A 16,002-nucleotide genomic window follows, 5' to 3' on the forward strand; every position below is an offset into this window, starting at 1 on the left:
CAAGTGGGCTCTTTTAAATTCATCTTAAATAGCTGTCTTATGCCAACTCCAACCCCATAAATACTAACCTCTTCCCCATTTTCATATCAATTTCCTTTCCATTTTTTCTTATTTAAATTAACAAAAAAATACCAAAAAAAAAAAAAAAGAAAAAAACTCCATGGCAGCTCGTAGAAGCTTACACTTAGTTAACTTGCTTCCTCTCATCACCCTTCTTCTTCACTCCCTCTCTGTAACATCACGGCCGCTGCATGGCATCGATCCGCTGCCCTCCGCCGCTGCCATGGCGGTCGTCTCTGCCCATCACCATGCTATATTGCCTCCTGCCCCGGTATCGACATTGACATTCTCGATAAACCGGTATAAATATGTAGAAACGGATGCATTCCGACCTACCACGCCCGGACATAGCCCTGGGGTTGGCCACACGGATCCACCAGGTAGGGCGTAGTCGTCGCCCGAGCTGCATATGTTCCATCAGTGTTTATATTGTTTGTGTGTTTTTGTTGAGAATGATTTTGGGGCTTTGTAATGTGTTTTCCTTTACAATTGTGTTTTTTTTTTTTTTNCCTTTACCTCTTGACTCTTCCCGTTTTCTCTCTATCCATATAATTTAATTTCTTCTAAAGGCTCGTTCAAGATAAACGAGCTAAAGTCGACGTATAAAGAACTATGAAGTTATCTAATTTTATGAAAAAATGTTTTGTTCCGCTCCATGTTTGACTTGATACCATTTGTAACAATTCAAACTCACAACTAACCGATATTATCCGTTTTGACATGTTACATCACCGTCAGCCTCACAATTTTAAAACGCAACTACCAGAGAGAGGTTTCCATATCACAGATGTGATGTGAGATCTAACACTTTAATCTTATTTAAATCTGTAAATTTTTTTAAAATACATTATTTTATTCTTTGTCTATCTTAAATTTATTTTATTAAATGTTCTTCTCTAACTTAATTTGCTTGAAAGTCATGCTTGTATTATTGTATTAATATACACATTCTCAATGGTATATATATATATATATTAAATTTTGAATAATTAAGAATTAATAGATATTTTTAATATTCAAAAAATAAAATAGGGGCAAAAATCCATACTTGACAAAAATAAATATTTTAAAAATTAGAGATAAAATAGATATTTAAATTTTTTATTTTACATCTATTTAAATTAAAATAGATGCATTACCACGACAAATATATATATATATATATATATATATATATATATATATATATATATAATTTTAAAATTACTTATTTATTATTTTGTCCATTAGTATCAATTTGTTTTTATTTACTTTCTACAAAGGTTTTAAAAAATTAGATTAAAATTTTAAAAATAGAAGTTTATAATTTTTGTATTTATTTTTAAATTTTAGATACAAAATTTAAATTGTTATTAAAAAATAATAATCACATAAACCCAAAAGATGTAAAATTAAAAATGAAGAATCTTTTGGTAATCATTTATTTAAAAAAAAAAATTAAAAAATTAAAAATTAATTTCACCTATAATTTTTTTGTTTTATTATCAAATTTTTACCAATATTTTTAATAAATTTAATCAAGTTTTGAAAATTAAATTAAATTAAATTATATTAAAATTTGTTTTTGGTTTTGAAAAAAAAAAATTGAGAGAAAAAAATTGTTACCGTAACGTCTTTAAATGACATTAATTGGACAGTCAAACGATTGGCTAGACCATAAAAAGTCAAACATTAGTTCTGGCTCTGAATTACGCCACGTGTCCTCCCTGAATAAATAATATTTTTGATTTATTTATTTATTTATTAGTAGAAATAAATAAAGAAATCAAACGCCGAGTCCTCTTTCATTGAAACTCTATGACCGAACCTGGAAAGCTTCGAGATCCAAAAATGGGATATTTCGGTGCGGCGGCGAGTTACGGCGGCAACGGGGAGTCGAAACCGCAACTCCACCAGTGCGTGATAGATCTCCACGGCGGCGCCGACAACGATGGAGGACCGGCAGGAATTTCACAACATGCAAACTCCAACTACTCCCTCTCCGCCGCCGAGATGGAGTCTCTCGCTGCTCTCTGCGACACATTCTTGCCGTCGGTCGCCGCCACCGACGGATCCGCCTCTGAGTACTTTGAGACCTCCGCCTCCGCCGCCGGAACTCCCGAAAGGGTAAGGACAGCGCATCAATCTTCCATTATCAAACCTCTATTTGGAGATAGATCCACTTGCATGCATGTAAATACTTGTAGAAATATATTTTTTTAGTTCAACCCAATATTATATTTATATAATCTTAATTTAAAAAAATTAAAAGGAAATTTTAAAGAGAGAAAAATATAAAGCTGAATGTATTGTGGGTATATATTTTGAATTTATCAAATTAAAATTTTAATTTTCTTATGGGGGAAAAAAAAATGAACCTCGAGCATACATATCAAAGACGGATTAGGTAGCAAATATTGTTCGTTACGTACTTCTTTCTTTTTTTGATTAAAAAATGGGTTGGAATTATTTGAACTTCTAACCTAAAATGAGTACATGTCACGAGATATACTCATGTAGACTAGATGTACGTCTGTTCTTGTTTTCTCAACAACTTATTAGTCATCAAAAGGCTAACTAGATAACAGATATTGTTCGGTTACCCACTTCTTTCTTTTTTTGGGTTAAAAAATGGGTTGGAGTTATTTGAACTTCCGACCTCAAAAAAATGAGTACATGTCACGAGATATACTCATGTAGGCTAGATGTATTTCTATTCTTGTTTTCTCAACAACTCATTAGTCATCGACAAAAAAAAGATTTGCTACCTAAATAGCAAACAAATATTGCTGGTTACCTACTTTGTTTTTTTTATTAAAACTATTCAAAGAGGCGGTACAGTTGAATATATGAGAGAAAAACGGTAAAAATACCTCAAATTTATATTCTTTAATTACAAAAGAGCATGCAAGTTCACTCGGGTAGCAATATTTGAGGGTTATTTGAACCTCAACAGTTATTAAGAGATAGTCACATTATGATGATCTCATCATCGAATACTTTTTTCACCTTATGATCTGAACTTGAAAATAAAATCCTAAAGTTTTTACTTGAACATGTCATTTAAGTTACGTACGTAAAAAGTTATATGGTAAAATTTGATGGAACGTGCAGGTGGGAGGGATGATAAAGGAGAGAGTGAGGCATCCAAAGAAATGGTTGATGAGAGTGAGCCTATGGATGTTATCAACATGGTATGGTACATACATTTTATGTGGGAATGGAAGCCTTTCAAATCATTTCCCATACTTCCAAAGGTTTTCAAAGGTTTCTCAGAGGGAAAGGGAACAAGTTGTGGTCTCATGGTCTCTCAGCTATTTCTTGCTACTCAGAATGTTCTACAGAACTGTAAAGATCCTTTGCCACCTTGCTTTCTTCACGCAGGTCAGTTTTTCTTATTATTATAATTATTTTTATGTTAATATTAATTGTTATTAACTAAGGTCAGTCCACTTGTACCCTCCCTTTCTACACGTTTTTAAAATATATATTATATAAATGTGGGTTAGGAGTGATGGATTTCAAATCTTCCACTTAAATTCAGAAGGTTGTTTATGTCTTTTTCAACTCAAATAATACGGAATAGGAAGATTTGAATTTTTTTTTTATTTTTTATGACGTGACACTCGAATAAAGGAGGGATACATAAATGAATTAAGATTTAGAATGAGAACGATTTAAAAAATAGGATGACTAAGAAAGGCTTAAAGGAAATAAACGTTAAGATTTATACCAACAAAATCCACCTTCATTTTAAATAGCTGAATCATAAAAGCTTCATATATACCTTCATTTTCAATAGCTTAATCATAAAAGCTTCATATTTAAACATGTTTTACTTGAAGAAATTATCTGTTAGATGAACTTCTAAGAATTTTCCTAAAATACATGGGAGTAAAAACAGACATACTAAAAAGACTTGTGTTTGTCTAGGTAGTATGGGAATGACGATACCTACACTTTTTTGAAGTAAAAATAAATAGATTATAATAGGCCCTTAATTACATCTCTAAAATATAATAGAGTATAAGGTGTACCAATCTATGAATTTCTATAAAATGAACGTTATGTCCATCTTTTACCTACGAGACCTATCTCGAATGAAGATTTTCTGTTTAGTGGGGAAATAAATGAGAGTGAAGAACACTTTTGACTCCGAAGGGAAATTTAGTGAAGAACATTTTTTTTTACGGTCAGATAGATGAGTTGGGTCTCGATCCCAAAAAATAAATAATAAATTTTAACTCAGTAGAAAATGAAATAGATAGTGATGATGGTGACCGAAAAACAGTCGGCTCCGTGGACACTGTACATGCAAGTTTTTGCATATAATGGTCTGGTTTTATTTATCACTGACAATCTGACACAAATAAATGCTCCAATACTCTCAGACCGAGTATTTAAGGTTTCTCACCAAGATTTGTCACTTTCAACTCTCTTCCTTTAATTATATTAAATTTACATCCACTAGGTTGACTTTTTATAATAATTTTTTTTTAAAAAAAAAAAAAAGATATTAACGATTTTTTTATATTATTTTTTCCAAACTAAAGAAATCATTTTTGCATGCTCTTCAAATTTTCAATTAAGTAAATGAATTCAATAAATTTTTATTTCCTGATTTTGTTTCTAAAAATTATATTTCAAGATTGTGACTCGAGAGAAATAAAAGTTTTGAAAACCATCATTCACATATTTTCTAAGAATATATATATAGATCTTTCTTTTCTTACTTGGGATGCTTCAAGTGGGTCGTTTTTGGAATCTCTTTGGACTTCTATTCAATTGAGAAATAGGTTTTGTTAGGCGAACAACACATCTCTTCTTAATTGAGGCTCGATTCCTTTGGAGTCTTAGTCATTTTTTACATTTTTTTCGGAGTCCTTTGTTCGATATTTGAGGAGTTACCAATCTATTGGCACGACTAAGTTTAGGACATGACTCTAATACCATGTTAGACAAACACGACTCTCCACAATGGTACGATATTGTCCACTTTAAACATAAGCTCTCATAGCTTTGCTTTGGGCTTCCCCAAAATGCCTCATACCATTGGAGATAGTATTCTTTGTTTATAAACCCATGATCATTCCCTAAATCAGCCTATGAGACTTTCATCATCCAACAGGTTTGATTGTCAATCCATCATTCTCCCAGATTTTGGTAAATAATCAAATATAACACTTGGGCTAAGGGTCAAGTTGGTAATTTTTCTTACATCTCCCCCCCCCGGAGCCCAGGTATCATATACGCCCCCAAAATAAAGAGCTTTGAATACTAGAAGAAAACACCTATACCTAACAAAATTAAATATATATATATATATATTAAACTAGCATGTAAAAAAATTACCTGCTAAGAAAATTTCTTGCCCCGTTGCTGGGTTAGGTTGATGAGGAGATGAACAACATATCATGGAAAGCAATTGACTACCCGGGAAGCGACCCCCAATTCAAAGCTAAAGCCAGGCAGTCAGAAGAATGGAACCTGAAAGAAAAAGTCAGATCAAGAGAAATTGAGGAAGAAGAAGAGGAGCTTTACGGACCTCTTTTCAAAGGCATTGTCAATCTAGAACACCAACAAGTAGCTGTAGGAGCACTTAGAAAGTTTGGATTTCCAGTCACTCTTCTTTCCCCAAGCACCAAATCTCCCAGCCCTTCAATGATTATCAAGTGCGACGCGGTGGTGGTCGGGTCTGGGTCGGGCGGCGGAGTGGTGGCTGGTGTGCTAGCTAGTGCAGGGTACAAAGTGGTTGTATTAGAGAAAGGAAGCTATTGTGCTAGAACAAACCTGTCACTCCTTGAAGGACCAGCCATGGAAGAAATGTACCTATCAAGTGGGTTAGTGGCAACTGATAACATGAATGTGCTTATACTTGCAGGCTCTACTGTAGGTGGAGGTTCAACAGTCAATTGGTCAGCTTCAATTCAGACACCAAGCCATGTAACCAGAGAATGGTCGGATGAGTATGAATTGGAGCTGTTCAGAAGCAATTTGTATAAAGAAGCATTGGAAGTAGTCTGTAAGAGAATGGGAGTTCAGTCAGAAATTGAGAATGAAGGCTTTAACAATGCAGTTTTAAGAAAAGGGTGTGAGGAATTGGGTTGTAAAGCTATGAATATTCCTAGGAATTCAGCTTCTGATCATTACTGTGGATGGTGCTGTCTAGGCTGCAAGAATGGGAGAAAGAAGGGCACTGCAGAGACATGGCTTGTGGACTTGGTAAGGTCGGGAAATGGCGCTATACTACCGGGCTGCGAAGCCATTAGAATAACGCAGGAGAAGGACGGGCGCGAACGCAACAGAGCAAAAGGCGTTGCCTTTGAATTTGAGTGTGGATCAGGAGCCAAACAGATGTGCTTGGTTGAGTCCAAGGTGACTATTGTAGCATGTGGGGCGCTCTGTACTCCTCCATTGTTGAAAAGAAGCGGCTTGAGAAACCCCAATATTGGTAAAAACTTGCATCTTCATCCTGTGACAATGGCGTGGGGTTATTTCCCTGCAGAAACAGGTATGTGATAACTGATAATATCATATTTCTACCAGAAAGGTAACATAGCACAAGAATTGCAGTATCATGTTACACTTATCAGATGCTTCCTCCAAATATGCTTTTAAGTAGTTTTTACCTATTTTTAGAAGTCAAGCAATTTTTAGCATTCTTCCACGCTTTTAGTCATCCATACCATATGCATTTAGAAGGAGGTAAGCAAAAGCAAAACACTCTAGTCGTGTAAAACAAGTTTGTTAGGGAGAGGTTTCCACACCCTTAAAAGGAATGTTTGGTTCCCCTCTCCAATCAATGTGGGATGGGGTCTTACAATCTACCCGCTTGGGGACCAGCGTACTCGCTGGCACAGTGCCCGACTCTGATACCATTTGTTATAACCCAAGTCCACCGCTAGCAGATATTATCCTCTTTGGGCTTTTCCTTCTGAACTTTCTCTCAAGGTTTTAAGACGCGTCGATTAGGGAGAGGTATCCACACTTTTAAAAGAAATATTTCGTTCCCCTCTCCAACCGACGTGGGATCTCAAAATCCACCTTGGTGGGCCCAACATCTTCACTGGCCCAGAGCCTGATGTCTGGCTCTGAAATCATATGTAACTACCCAAACCCACCACTATCAGATATTGTTTCTTTGGGTTTTCCCTTTCGAGTTTTTCCTCAAGGTTTTAAAACGCATTTATTAGGGAGAGATTTCCACAGCTTAAAAGTAATGATTCGTTCCTTTCTCCAACCGATGTGGGATCTCACAATCCACCCCCCTTGGGGCCTAGCGTTCTCGCTAGCACATCACCTGGTGCCTGGCTCTGATACCATTTGTAATAGCCTAAGCTCACCGCTAGCAGATATTGTTCTCTTTGGACTTTCCCTTAATGTTTTAAAGCCCGTCAGTTAGGGAGAGGTTTTCATACCCTTAAAAGAAATGCTTCGTTCCACTCTCCAACCGACGTGGATCTCACAAATTCATTAACATTCTTCCTTTACAGATGAATCATGGCCAGAGAAAGACAAGAAAAGCTATGAAGGAGGAATAATGACAGCCATGTGTAACATAGGGTCATCACCTGATCAAGAACCTGGATATGGAGGAGCTGTAATCCAGACACCAGCATTGCACCCAGGCCTCTTCTCAATCTTAATGCCATGGGTATCTGGAACAAATATCAAACAAAGAATGTGCAAATTTTCCAGGACAGCTCATGTATTTGCATTGGCAAGAGACAAAGGGTCAGGAACAGTAGAATCTTCAAGCTCATTAAGCTACATAATGGATGATGGGGACGAAAAGAATCTACAGAAAGGACTGGAGAAGGCTTTAAAGATTTTGGGAGCAGCTGGGGCAGAGGAAATAGGAACACACCATAACAAGGGAAGAAGCATAAATGTGAAGAAAGTGAGTTACAGAGAGTACGAAAGGTTTGTGAAAGAGGAAAGTTCAAGGCCATTGAAGGATTTGTTGACGCCAATCTGTTCAGCTCATCAAATGGGAAGCTGCAGAATGGGAATTGGAGCAAAGGATTCTGTGGTGAATCAGAGAGGGGAGACATGGGAGGTGGAAGGGCTCTTCATTGCTGATTCCAGTGTCTTTCCAACTGCTTTGGGAGTGAATCCTATGGTTACTGTTCAGGCTATTGCTTATTGTACTGCACAATCTGTCCTTGAAACTCTTAAAAGGAAGAGAAATTGATGGAAACTTCAGGATAACGTAACAATGTTAGGTGCTTCATTTCTTTTCTGAAAATAACATAAAGAGTTGTGTACTTCATAAAACAAATCATCAAAGAAATCAAAAGACTAACTAATTGTACAGATCATCGTTTCAAAATATAATCTACTTTATATTTTATAAATATTTAACATACTTTTTTGAGAATCAGAACAAAATGAAAATTGAAATTACACTTATCAGGATATGAAGGAATAGAATCACAAATCACTCTCTTTTATTTTATTTTATTTATTATTGGATAAGAAACCAAATACTGAGAAGCAAAAAAAGGCTTCAGTGGTAAAAAAAACACAAAAAGATTTTTTCTAATAAGAAAACCAAGCTGAAAGAGAACTGAATGCGGGGATTAACAAAATGCCCATTAGCGAAAGCTGCACTAATCTTGATAATTAAGCACATGTTTTAAAGTCAGTCATTCCACGTTCTTAATGGAAGTGGAAAAAGAGAGGAGGGTGAGGTTCTTTCAAGAACTTTCTAAAAAGAGACATTTGAAGTTGAAGCTTCGTAATTTCTTTGAGAATCTGATGTTAAAGGCGTTCATTTATTCCATTAGCCAAAGAAAACCCATTTATTTGAAGTCGTCAATTAGCAAAGGTCAACTCTCTCTCTCTCCCTCCCCCACCTACTTTTCTATTGGCTTTCCATATGGTGGGACTTCAATCCTTTTCTTGTGTTTGATAAGTTTCGGATAAACCGGTATATGGGGAAGGGTGTACCTTCAAAGTCAGAAAAAAAGAATAAATTACTGAAAAATATTCGGAGTCCAACATACAATTTGTGAACCTAAACATTGTTTAATTGGTTAAAAAGAAAAGATATTCAAATTTTCGTCCAATTGAGATTTTATTATCTTCTTCCAATTTTTTGTTGGAAAATTCTCCCTTTCTCTCTCTCCCTCTCTCTCTCCCTCTCTCTCTCTCCCCCTTCCCTCGTATTTGACCAGTGATGAAGATGAAAAACGAGAGATTTGATTCGAAAAAAGTCTCGACTTTCACAAGTCAAGAGAGAAAATGATGAATTTTCCACCACTAACCTCCAAGGGTCTTTTCCCGTGATTTAAACTCCCATTGCTTCTTCGATCTTCTGGCCGCCATGGAAAAGCCTCCTTCCAGTTTCGTGATAAGCTTTTCCATTGTCGCCGTCCTCACCCTCGCCTCCTTCGCATCATGTATGGCTGCTGAATTCAACAGAACAAAAGTAAGTTTCTTTCAATTTCTTTCCCATTTACAATATGAATTCTTCGTACAAATTAAAGCTTCCTCGAACATCATAATCGGAATCTATTGTAGAAAAAGGACCTGAAGTTGAACGGCAGATTCTGCTTCCTGCCTGAAAGTGAAGCATTCAAATTGGGAGTCGCAGGTATAGTCTGTTTAATAATGGCTCATATCATCGGAAACACCATAATCTGCCACACCTATTGGCCAAAAGAGCACAGAAAGAGTTGCAGTGTCAAAAGGCCTCTGCTTTCAACCACCCTTCTCATTTCTTGGTAAGTAATTGTTTTTTCACAATAATCTTCTTCTTTCTTTCCTTTTTTTTCTGTATTTCTCAGTTCATTTGGGGAAATTTTGGTAGTAACAGTAACCCTTTTTGGTATTTATTGTTACTGTGCCCAAATTTTTAGACAACTTTCAGAAAAAAAAAAGTTAGAGAAATTCAATTAATGAATTATAAAAGGAATAACAGAGCTGGTCACCGGAGGGAGAGAGGAAACTAAAAAGATAATATACTAAAGGAACGTGGCCAGCTTTGAGGTGTTTCGGATTCCTATACATGGGATCCATGATCTAATTAATTACTAGACAACAATATTATTATTAATAAAACAATTATAGTACGAGAGAATTATTTCAAGAATAAAGTAATATTGTCAAAAAAGAAAGGCATACAGTAATTTTAAAACTTACCTTACAACCATAACCATTCTTTAAATAGTGGTAAAAGTAAAACGAAAAGAAGTCTTTCCGTTCAGCCTTTTATGTTTTAATATTTTCAATGTGTCCTTCCATGAATGTCAAAATTAATTAATGTAAGCTTATAAGAAAAACGATTCTTAGCAAGTTGCATAGATATAAATTAAAGCACTTAAAGAATCTTAGAAAAAGGGATTATAAATTTTCTTCTCTCAGCTAGTATAATTTTTCTAATAATTCTTTCCTAAGTTTCAACTCAACCAATTTCAACTATCTAACTGAAAACTGAAAAATGTAACGAACATTGAAGAATAAATTAAAAAAGAAGTTCTAATATGGAATAAATTTAAAACGCCCTTCAATATTAAAGCATATATTTAGGTAAAAAAATTAATAAACAGAGGCTAAAATGGTAAATAAAATGAAATACCAGGGTCAGCTTCGGAATTGCGGTGGCGATGATGATGGGAGCAACCAGCATGAGCAGGAGACAGGAGTATGGGAAGGGGTGGGTGGAAGGAGAATGCTATTTGGTCAAAGACGGAGTATTTGTTGGCGCGGCCCTCTTGGTTCTCATTAATGGAGGGTCCACCATAGGTTCGGCTGCCATTGGAAGGAGGCGGCGCGCTAAAGGGCCCAATCAAGTACATGCACAAATTGGATAACAAGACTGGTTATACATCATCAAAATATTTCCCTTCTTTTTTCCTTTTTGCATTTATTGTATGATGAATAATGAAAATGCCTCATATTCCCACTTATAGTTCTTAATTTATTTTTCTTGTCCTAATTTGTACAGTGCCCCCAGAAACAAATAATTCATGGCTTGAAATCTCCATCCCAAAATTAAAATGTACCATTATCCATATATTAATAATATCCTATCCTTTCTAATATTTTCGGTGTTAGAGTACTAATATAAGCAAAACAAATAAAATAATATAAATTTAGTTCCTTTGATTTAAGCATAGCTTTAGTTTGATCCATGTTTTTAAAATTTTCATTTTAATCCATTAAGGACTTCAATCTTATTTGGTTTCATTTTTAATTTGATCCCTATAATATATTCAACTTTACTCTTCATCTTCCCTAAATGTTTTTTACTTGCTTGAAAAACCTACCTATTTTCCTTCTCCCTTTTACTCAAGCTTCACAACCAGTACAGCCAAAGCACATAGAAAATACATTGCAAAGAGAAGATGATAGGATAATAAAAAATCAAGTGAAATGAGAAAAAGTAAACATTTGTCCAACTACTGTTAGATCTTCAACCCTCTCACTGTTTAGGATGGTTCTCCAAGTTCATGTGACGGTTTATCGTCTNTTTTTATATTTAAGATGATAATATTGTAATTTTAAGTTCCCCACCGTGGAATAAAACATTTTTGTCCTTGATGAAAGAGAAGAGAGTGATTGATAAAGAATAGGACGCACCAGTTGAAAATTAAGTATCTTGAGAGTTACTGGCAAGTTGGAAGTAGATATTAAGGAATGATCCCAAACTTGCTGGCCTGCCATTACCAATATCATATTCAAACACACAGATAAAATACAATTTCTGTATTTTAATAAACAGGCATGCTCACACCACAGGAAAGAAAAGAAAGTGGATTCAACCTGGAAAGTTATCTAGTCAGAAAATTTGGTCACACCAGGAGTCATAAACAATTGGTAAGAAAAAGGTTAGTTGTTCATAAACTCTACTTAAAAAATTAAACTATGTCCATTTTAGGTCACTTTTTAAAAAATGCATTTTTAAAATCTTGATTAAATTTAAAAATTAAAAACACAACAATGAATTCTTGAAAACTAAACATTTGAAAATAAATTATAAAAACAAATATCAGAGGCCAGACCCCAAATTATGAAAATTTAGTAAAGAGTTTATCAAACCTTCAAAAAGAAATTTAAAAAAAAAAAAAAAAAAAAAAAACAACAACAACAAACAAACAAACAAAGAAAACGCAAGCATTATCTTTTCAAAATAGAAATCCGGAAACAATTTTTCATCAAATCGGATACCAATAATTTTTCTTCAGTCTCAAGAACTTCGAAATAAAAAGGTTGTGTTCATGACAGAAGGTTGTTCATGGATTAACCACGCAAACAGAAAAATATTCAGACAAGTCATGCATGCAACAGGTGAAGGCGGTGAAAGAAAATAATTACAAGGCGATACGTGCATATGTAAATCATATCCTTAGAGCCATACACAAATGACTAGAAAGAGTAATACTTACCTACTTCCGAGGTCCAGCAATTTGTTTAGCCCAATCTAGTACAACAGGAAAAAAAACTTGTGAATCCAGCTAGCAGCGAAGTATTATTACTCAGCTAAGAGCCTTCTCCCACCATAATTGTATCCCCGTCTCAAGTTATTTGAGACCCAGAAATTCTCACCACTTCTAATGCCATAGCCAACGTTGCCGCGCATTTGTGGAATGTCGCCGCTTGTCTGCATAAAGCCGTTTTATTCTAAAGAATCACTTTAAGTTACCTGCCATCAGAGCAGAAATACCAGATAAACAAAATAAGACAAAACCTCTGCGCCAAATTTCATTGGCCTAGATAACCGGTTGTGTCTATTCCTTGATCTGCGTTCAAGAGAATTGGAAATTGCATCAGAATACATTCTTGTTATATGCAGGCAGCACAGAGAAACGCAACAGAAGAGGAACGTAAACCATGAAATGTATGATATTATTCCAAGCCATACCTTAGCACCAGGTAGCGTCCAATGTCTTTCTCCCCCATGATAAAAATAATCGCGTTGTTCACTGTAAACTCTGAAAGTTCCCTTTGCTTTGCTTTGCTTTTCCAAGACAATCCCACGTCCTTCTTGAACTCCTCATTCGTGGCTTGAAAATCAAATTATTCAGTGAACTACAATTTGAAGATCATGGAGACCATGTCAATAAACTACTGGTGAGCACAACAATTTAAAATTTACAGTGTTTTCAAAATGTAAATGATACATAAATTGAAGTACTTGGTGGCAAACAATAGTCTATATTAAAAGATACAAGGATTTTCAGTTATATCCATGGAACAACATTGTATCAGTTCCACATGATATATGTGTCTGTGTGAAGTAGCTTTTAGGTTATAACAAAAAATACCACCAACTGCTGTTTAAATAAGGTGTAGACTTCAAATCTACTTGTTCGAGAAGAATAAAAAAAACATCAATATTTAGCTCAAATAGACCAAATGATGTGGTTTAACTATAAGAAACTAGAAAGTCGTTATATGAAAATAATTTTGAAAACTGTATAAAGCACCAAACCTGTTGAGCAGGTGTCTCTCTCGGAGATAGCAACGAGGGTGCTTAATGTTCTAAAGCAGCAATTGATACCAAAGAATTACAAGGAAAATGTGTGGAAGCACCCAAGTTTCTTGCACCAACACAGTCTTTTTGTGGAGGAAAGTACGTCTGCCACAGACTGATAATTGAAAAGGAGTTAATGAGGATGCTGGAAATGCTAGCAATGGACCTGAACCCGAAAAAGAAGGTTATTCAGAACAGACTGCCAGGAAAGAGTTGATGGTGAGTAGAATATAGGTTAATCCGAAATTTAAGCTTTGGATTTGCCAATCTCTTGCCAAATTGGAGGAAAGGAACAAGTAGATGTCATTACTGTTGAATGGGATGGTGAACAAACATCAAGCAAAACATGGTTGTTAACTATAAATTAGCTGATAAAGAAAATTAGATATGATACAGGATCAACACATGCACAATCTGAGTTTTTAGCAAATCCCAAGTCAATATTTAAATGATTTTGATGAGTCCGTTACTTCTGTTTCCAGTTGAAATGATGAAGTACTTGGAAGACTGAAATATAAAGTGATTTTCCATTGTTTTCCTTTTTTCCTCCGATGCAGAAAATGACAGAAACCAGTGTTTTCCAAGGACAATGAATAAACTATGTATATTGTTACATCATACCTGCAGCTACAGATTGATATGCAGACAACCTGCTTGGATACTGTCCATTATTAAAAGCCAGAGTATCCTGGCACTGTTTTGAGACCATCAATGTTTCACGTCCAACTGAAGCAGACAGAGGTGAAGTCGAGACCCCAGCATGATTTGACTGCATTGGAAAAGCTGAATGAGATTTCCTTTTTCATGTTATACTGTGCTAATTCTTTACGTAATAGACAAACAAGAGTATCTGGACCACAGCAGAACCATCATGAATCTGCTGGTCTGTGTTACCAAATGAGGGGGACCAGAATTGCAGATCCTAGTATAATAGAACCACTTTCTAAAATATATTCAGATTATATCAAATAGTATTAGTTTAAACAATGTCCATCGAAAACTGGCGCAATAGTGTGCGCATACCCTATAAAAATGCAGTTCTAACGTTGATTGCTTGTTTTTGCAACAGCATAGCCTTATATCTAATCATCCTATTAGACGTATAAGGCATTGAAGGATGGAAAGGTAATCTATGCCGGAACAAGGCAACCTTATATTTCATATTTTAAAGCTTTAAGCCAATCTGATCGTGCATTGACCTGACGATAAGGAAATATAATTTAATACATCTCTGTTACCTTGATGTCACTGCTCCGAAACAGAATACATTCATACACCTTGTCACTTGGAAGGATCTGCGGGAGATCGATCTTTCGTCCTTCTCAATATTTAAGACGTATTGATTACCGTTCAAACATTGGTACTAGTCTTAAGAAGAAATAAATCCTTATGTAACATTACTATCAGAACATGAAATGAAGTGCATGATACTGACCATACTCATCAATAACCTACATTTGTCAATTGCGACATATTATTTATATGAATTCAAACATGACACCGCCAGCGTTCATATTACGATGAGACGAAACAGAGCGATAACGACAGAGAAACAGCGCTGACAGAGAGCACGACTTCATACGTACCATTCTTCAGGCCGATGGTAGACTCGTGGATGTTGAGGTGGTAGAGAATTCCTTCATAACGAATCTCGCATTTGAGAATAAAACTCATCGAGCTCCCATTGCATGAACCCACGGAATAAGAAGAAGCTTCAAAGCCAGATTCGGTCGCCATCGATCAAGAAAACTCCAAAACCTCGAAATGGATATCAAATAACAAATTGAAACGTGAAGCTGAAGTTTGAAGAAACGAACTGGTAGCTTGCTCCGATCCAGACGATTAGGGCTTTCTCCTCCGGCCAAGCTTGGTTTGATGCAACGTCTTTCTCCCCATTCATCAAACAGCAGTAAGCGAATTTGGTTGACGCTGGCGCGAACTTGCAATTTACGGTATTTATATGATCGCTTGACCGGCGCCAAAATTTTTGGGACGTAAATTATTTTTTTTACAGAGTTTTTTAAATATCTTAAATTCTTTAAATAACGAATTTGTTTATTTTTATTAACCACGAATATACTTCTATTAATAAATTTTAATTAATCATTTAAAATAATTTTTAGATAATTCATTTATTAAGTATTTTCAAAATTCACTAATTCATATTTTTAAATTATTAAAATTTAAAAATATTTATCGCAAATTAATTTTGTTTAAAAATATACTTTCTCCGATTACTTCTTCTTATTATGAGTTATTTTTTAAATAATAAAATCAATAACTAAATTAATTTAAAATGATAAAATTTAATTTATTTACTCACAGATTTTAAATTTATACAGTTAATTATTAAATATAAAATTTTGTCCTTGTCTATTTAGTTATTTAACTTTAAAAATTATATAATATATTGTTAGTTTTCAATTTTATATTTTATAAATTAAAAAAAATTATAAAAGTTAAATTTATAATATTTAATAATT

General features: G+C 34.8%; 3 protein-coding genes across 4 annotated transcripts; 2 read left to right on the forward strand and 1 right to left on the reverse strand.

Moving 5' to 3' along the window:
• Positions 1-1,857: 1,857 nt before the first annotated feature.
• Positions 1,858-8,269, forward strand: LOC111796717 (long-chain-alcohol oxidase FAO4A-like). The gene is made up of 4 exons (XM_023679458.1): positions 1,858-2,166; positions 3,154-3,423; positions 5,428-6,550; positions 7,533-8,269. The coding sequence occupies exons 1-4, from the start codon at positions 1,858-1,860 to the stop codon at positions 8,231-8,233; spliced, it is 2,403 nt and encodes an 800-aa protein (XP_023535226.1). The 3' UTR covers positions 8,234-8,269.
• Positions 8,270-8,794: 525 nt separating this feature from the next.
• On the forward strand, positions 8,795-10,979 carry LOC111796718. Of its 2 annotated transcripts, none has more exons than XR_002815407.1 (3): positions 8,795-9,476; positions 9,565-9,767; positions 10,625-10,979. XR_002815407.1 is itself a non-coding variant. In XM_023679459.1 (3 exons), the coding sequence occupies exons 1-3, from the start codon at positions 9,368-9,370 to the stop codon at positions 10,854-10,856; spliced, it is 540 nt and encodes a 179-aa protein (XP_023535227.1). In that variant the 5' UTR covers positions 8,801-9,367; the 3' UTR covers positions 10,857-10,979. The 2 variants fall into 2 exon arrangements, 1 of the variants encoding a protein (XP_023535227.1); XM_023679459.1 differs by having other exon boundaries at positions 8,801-9,472.
• A 664-nt stretch (positions 10,980-11,643) lies between these two features.
• LOC111797598 (protein decapping 5-like) lies at positions 11,644-15,464 on the reverse strand. The gene is made up of 6 exons (XM_023680653.1): positions 15,106-15,464; positions 14,758-14,840; positions 14,141-14,288; positions 13,478-13,685; positions 12,432-13,074; positions 11,644-11,702 (listed from the first exon to the last, which is right to left on the reverse strand). The coding sequence occupies exons 1-4, from the start codon at positions 15,254-15,256 to the stop codon at positions 13,528-13,530; spliced, it is 540 nt and encodes a 179-aa protein (XP_023536421.1). The 5' UTR covers positions 15,257-15,464; the 3' UTR covers positions 11,644-11,702; positions 12,432-13,074; positions 13,478-13,527.
• Between the last annotated feature and the right edge of the window lie 538 nt (positions 15,465-16,002).

This window comes from Cucurbita pepo, chromosome LG06 (assembly GCF_002806865.2).
Source record: "Cucurbita pepo subsp. pepo cultivar mu-cu-16 chromosome LG06, ASM280686v2, whole genome shotgun sequence".
NCBI lineage: Eukaryota > Viridiplantae > Streptophyta > Magnoliopsida > Cucurbitales > Cucurbitaceae > Cucurbita > Cucurbita pepo.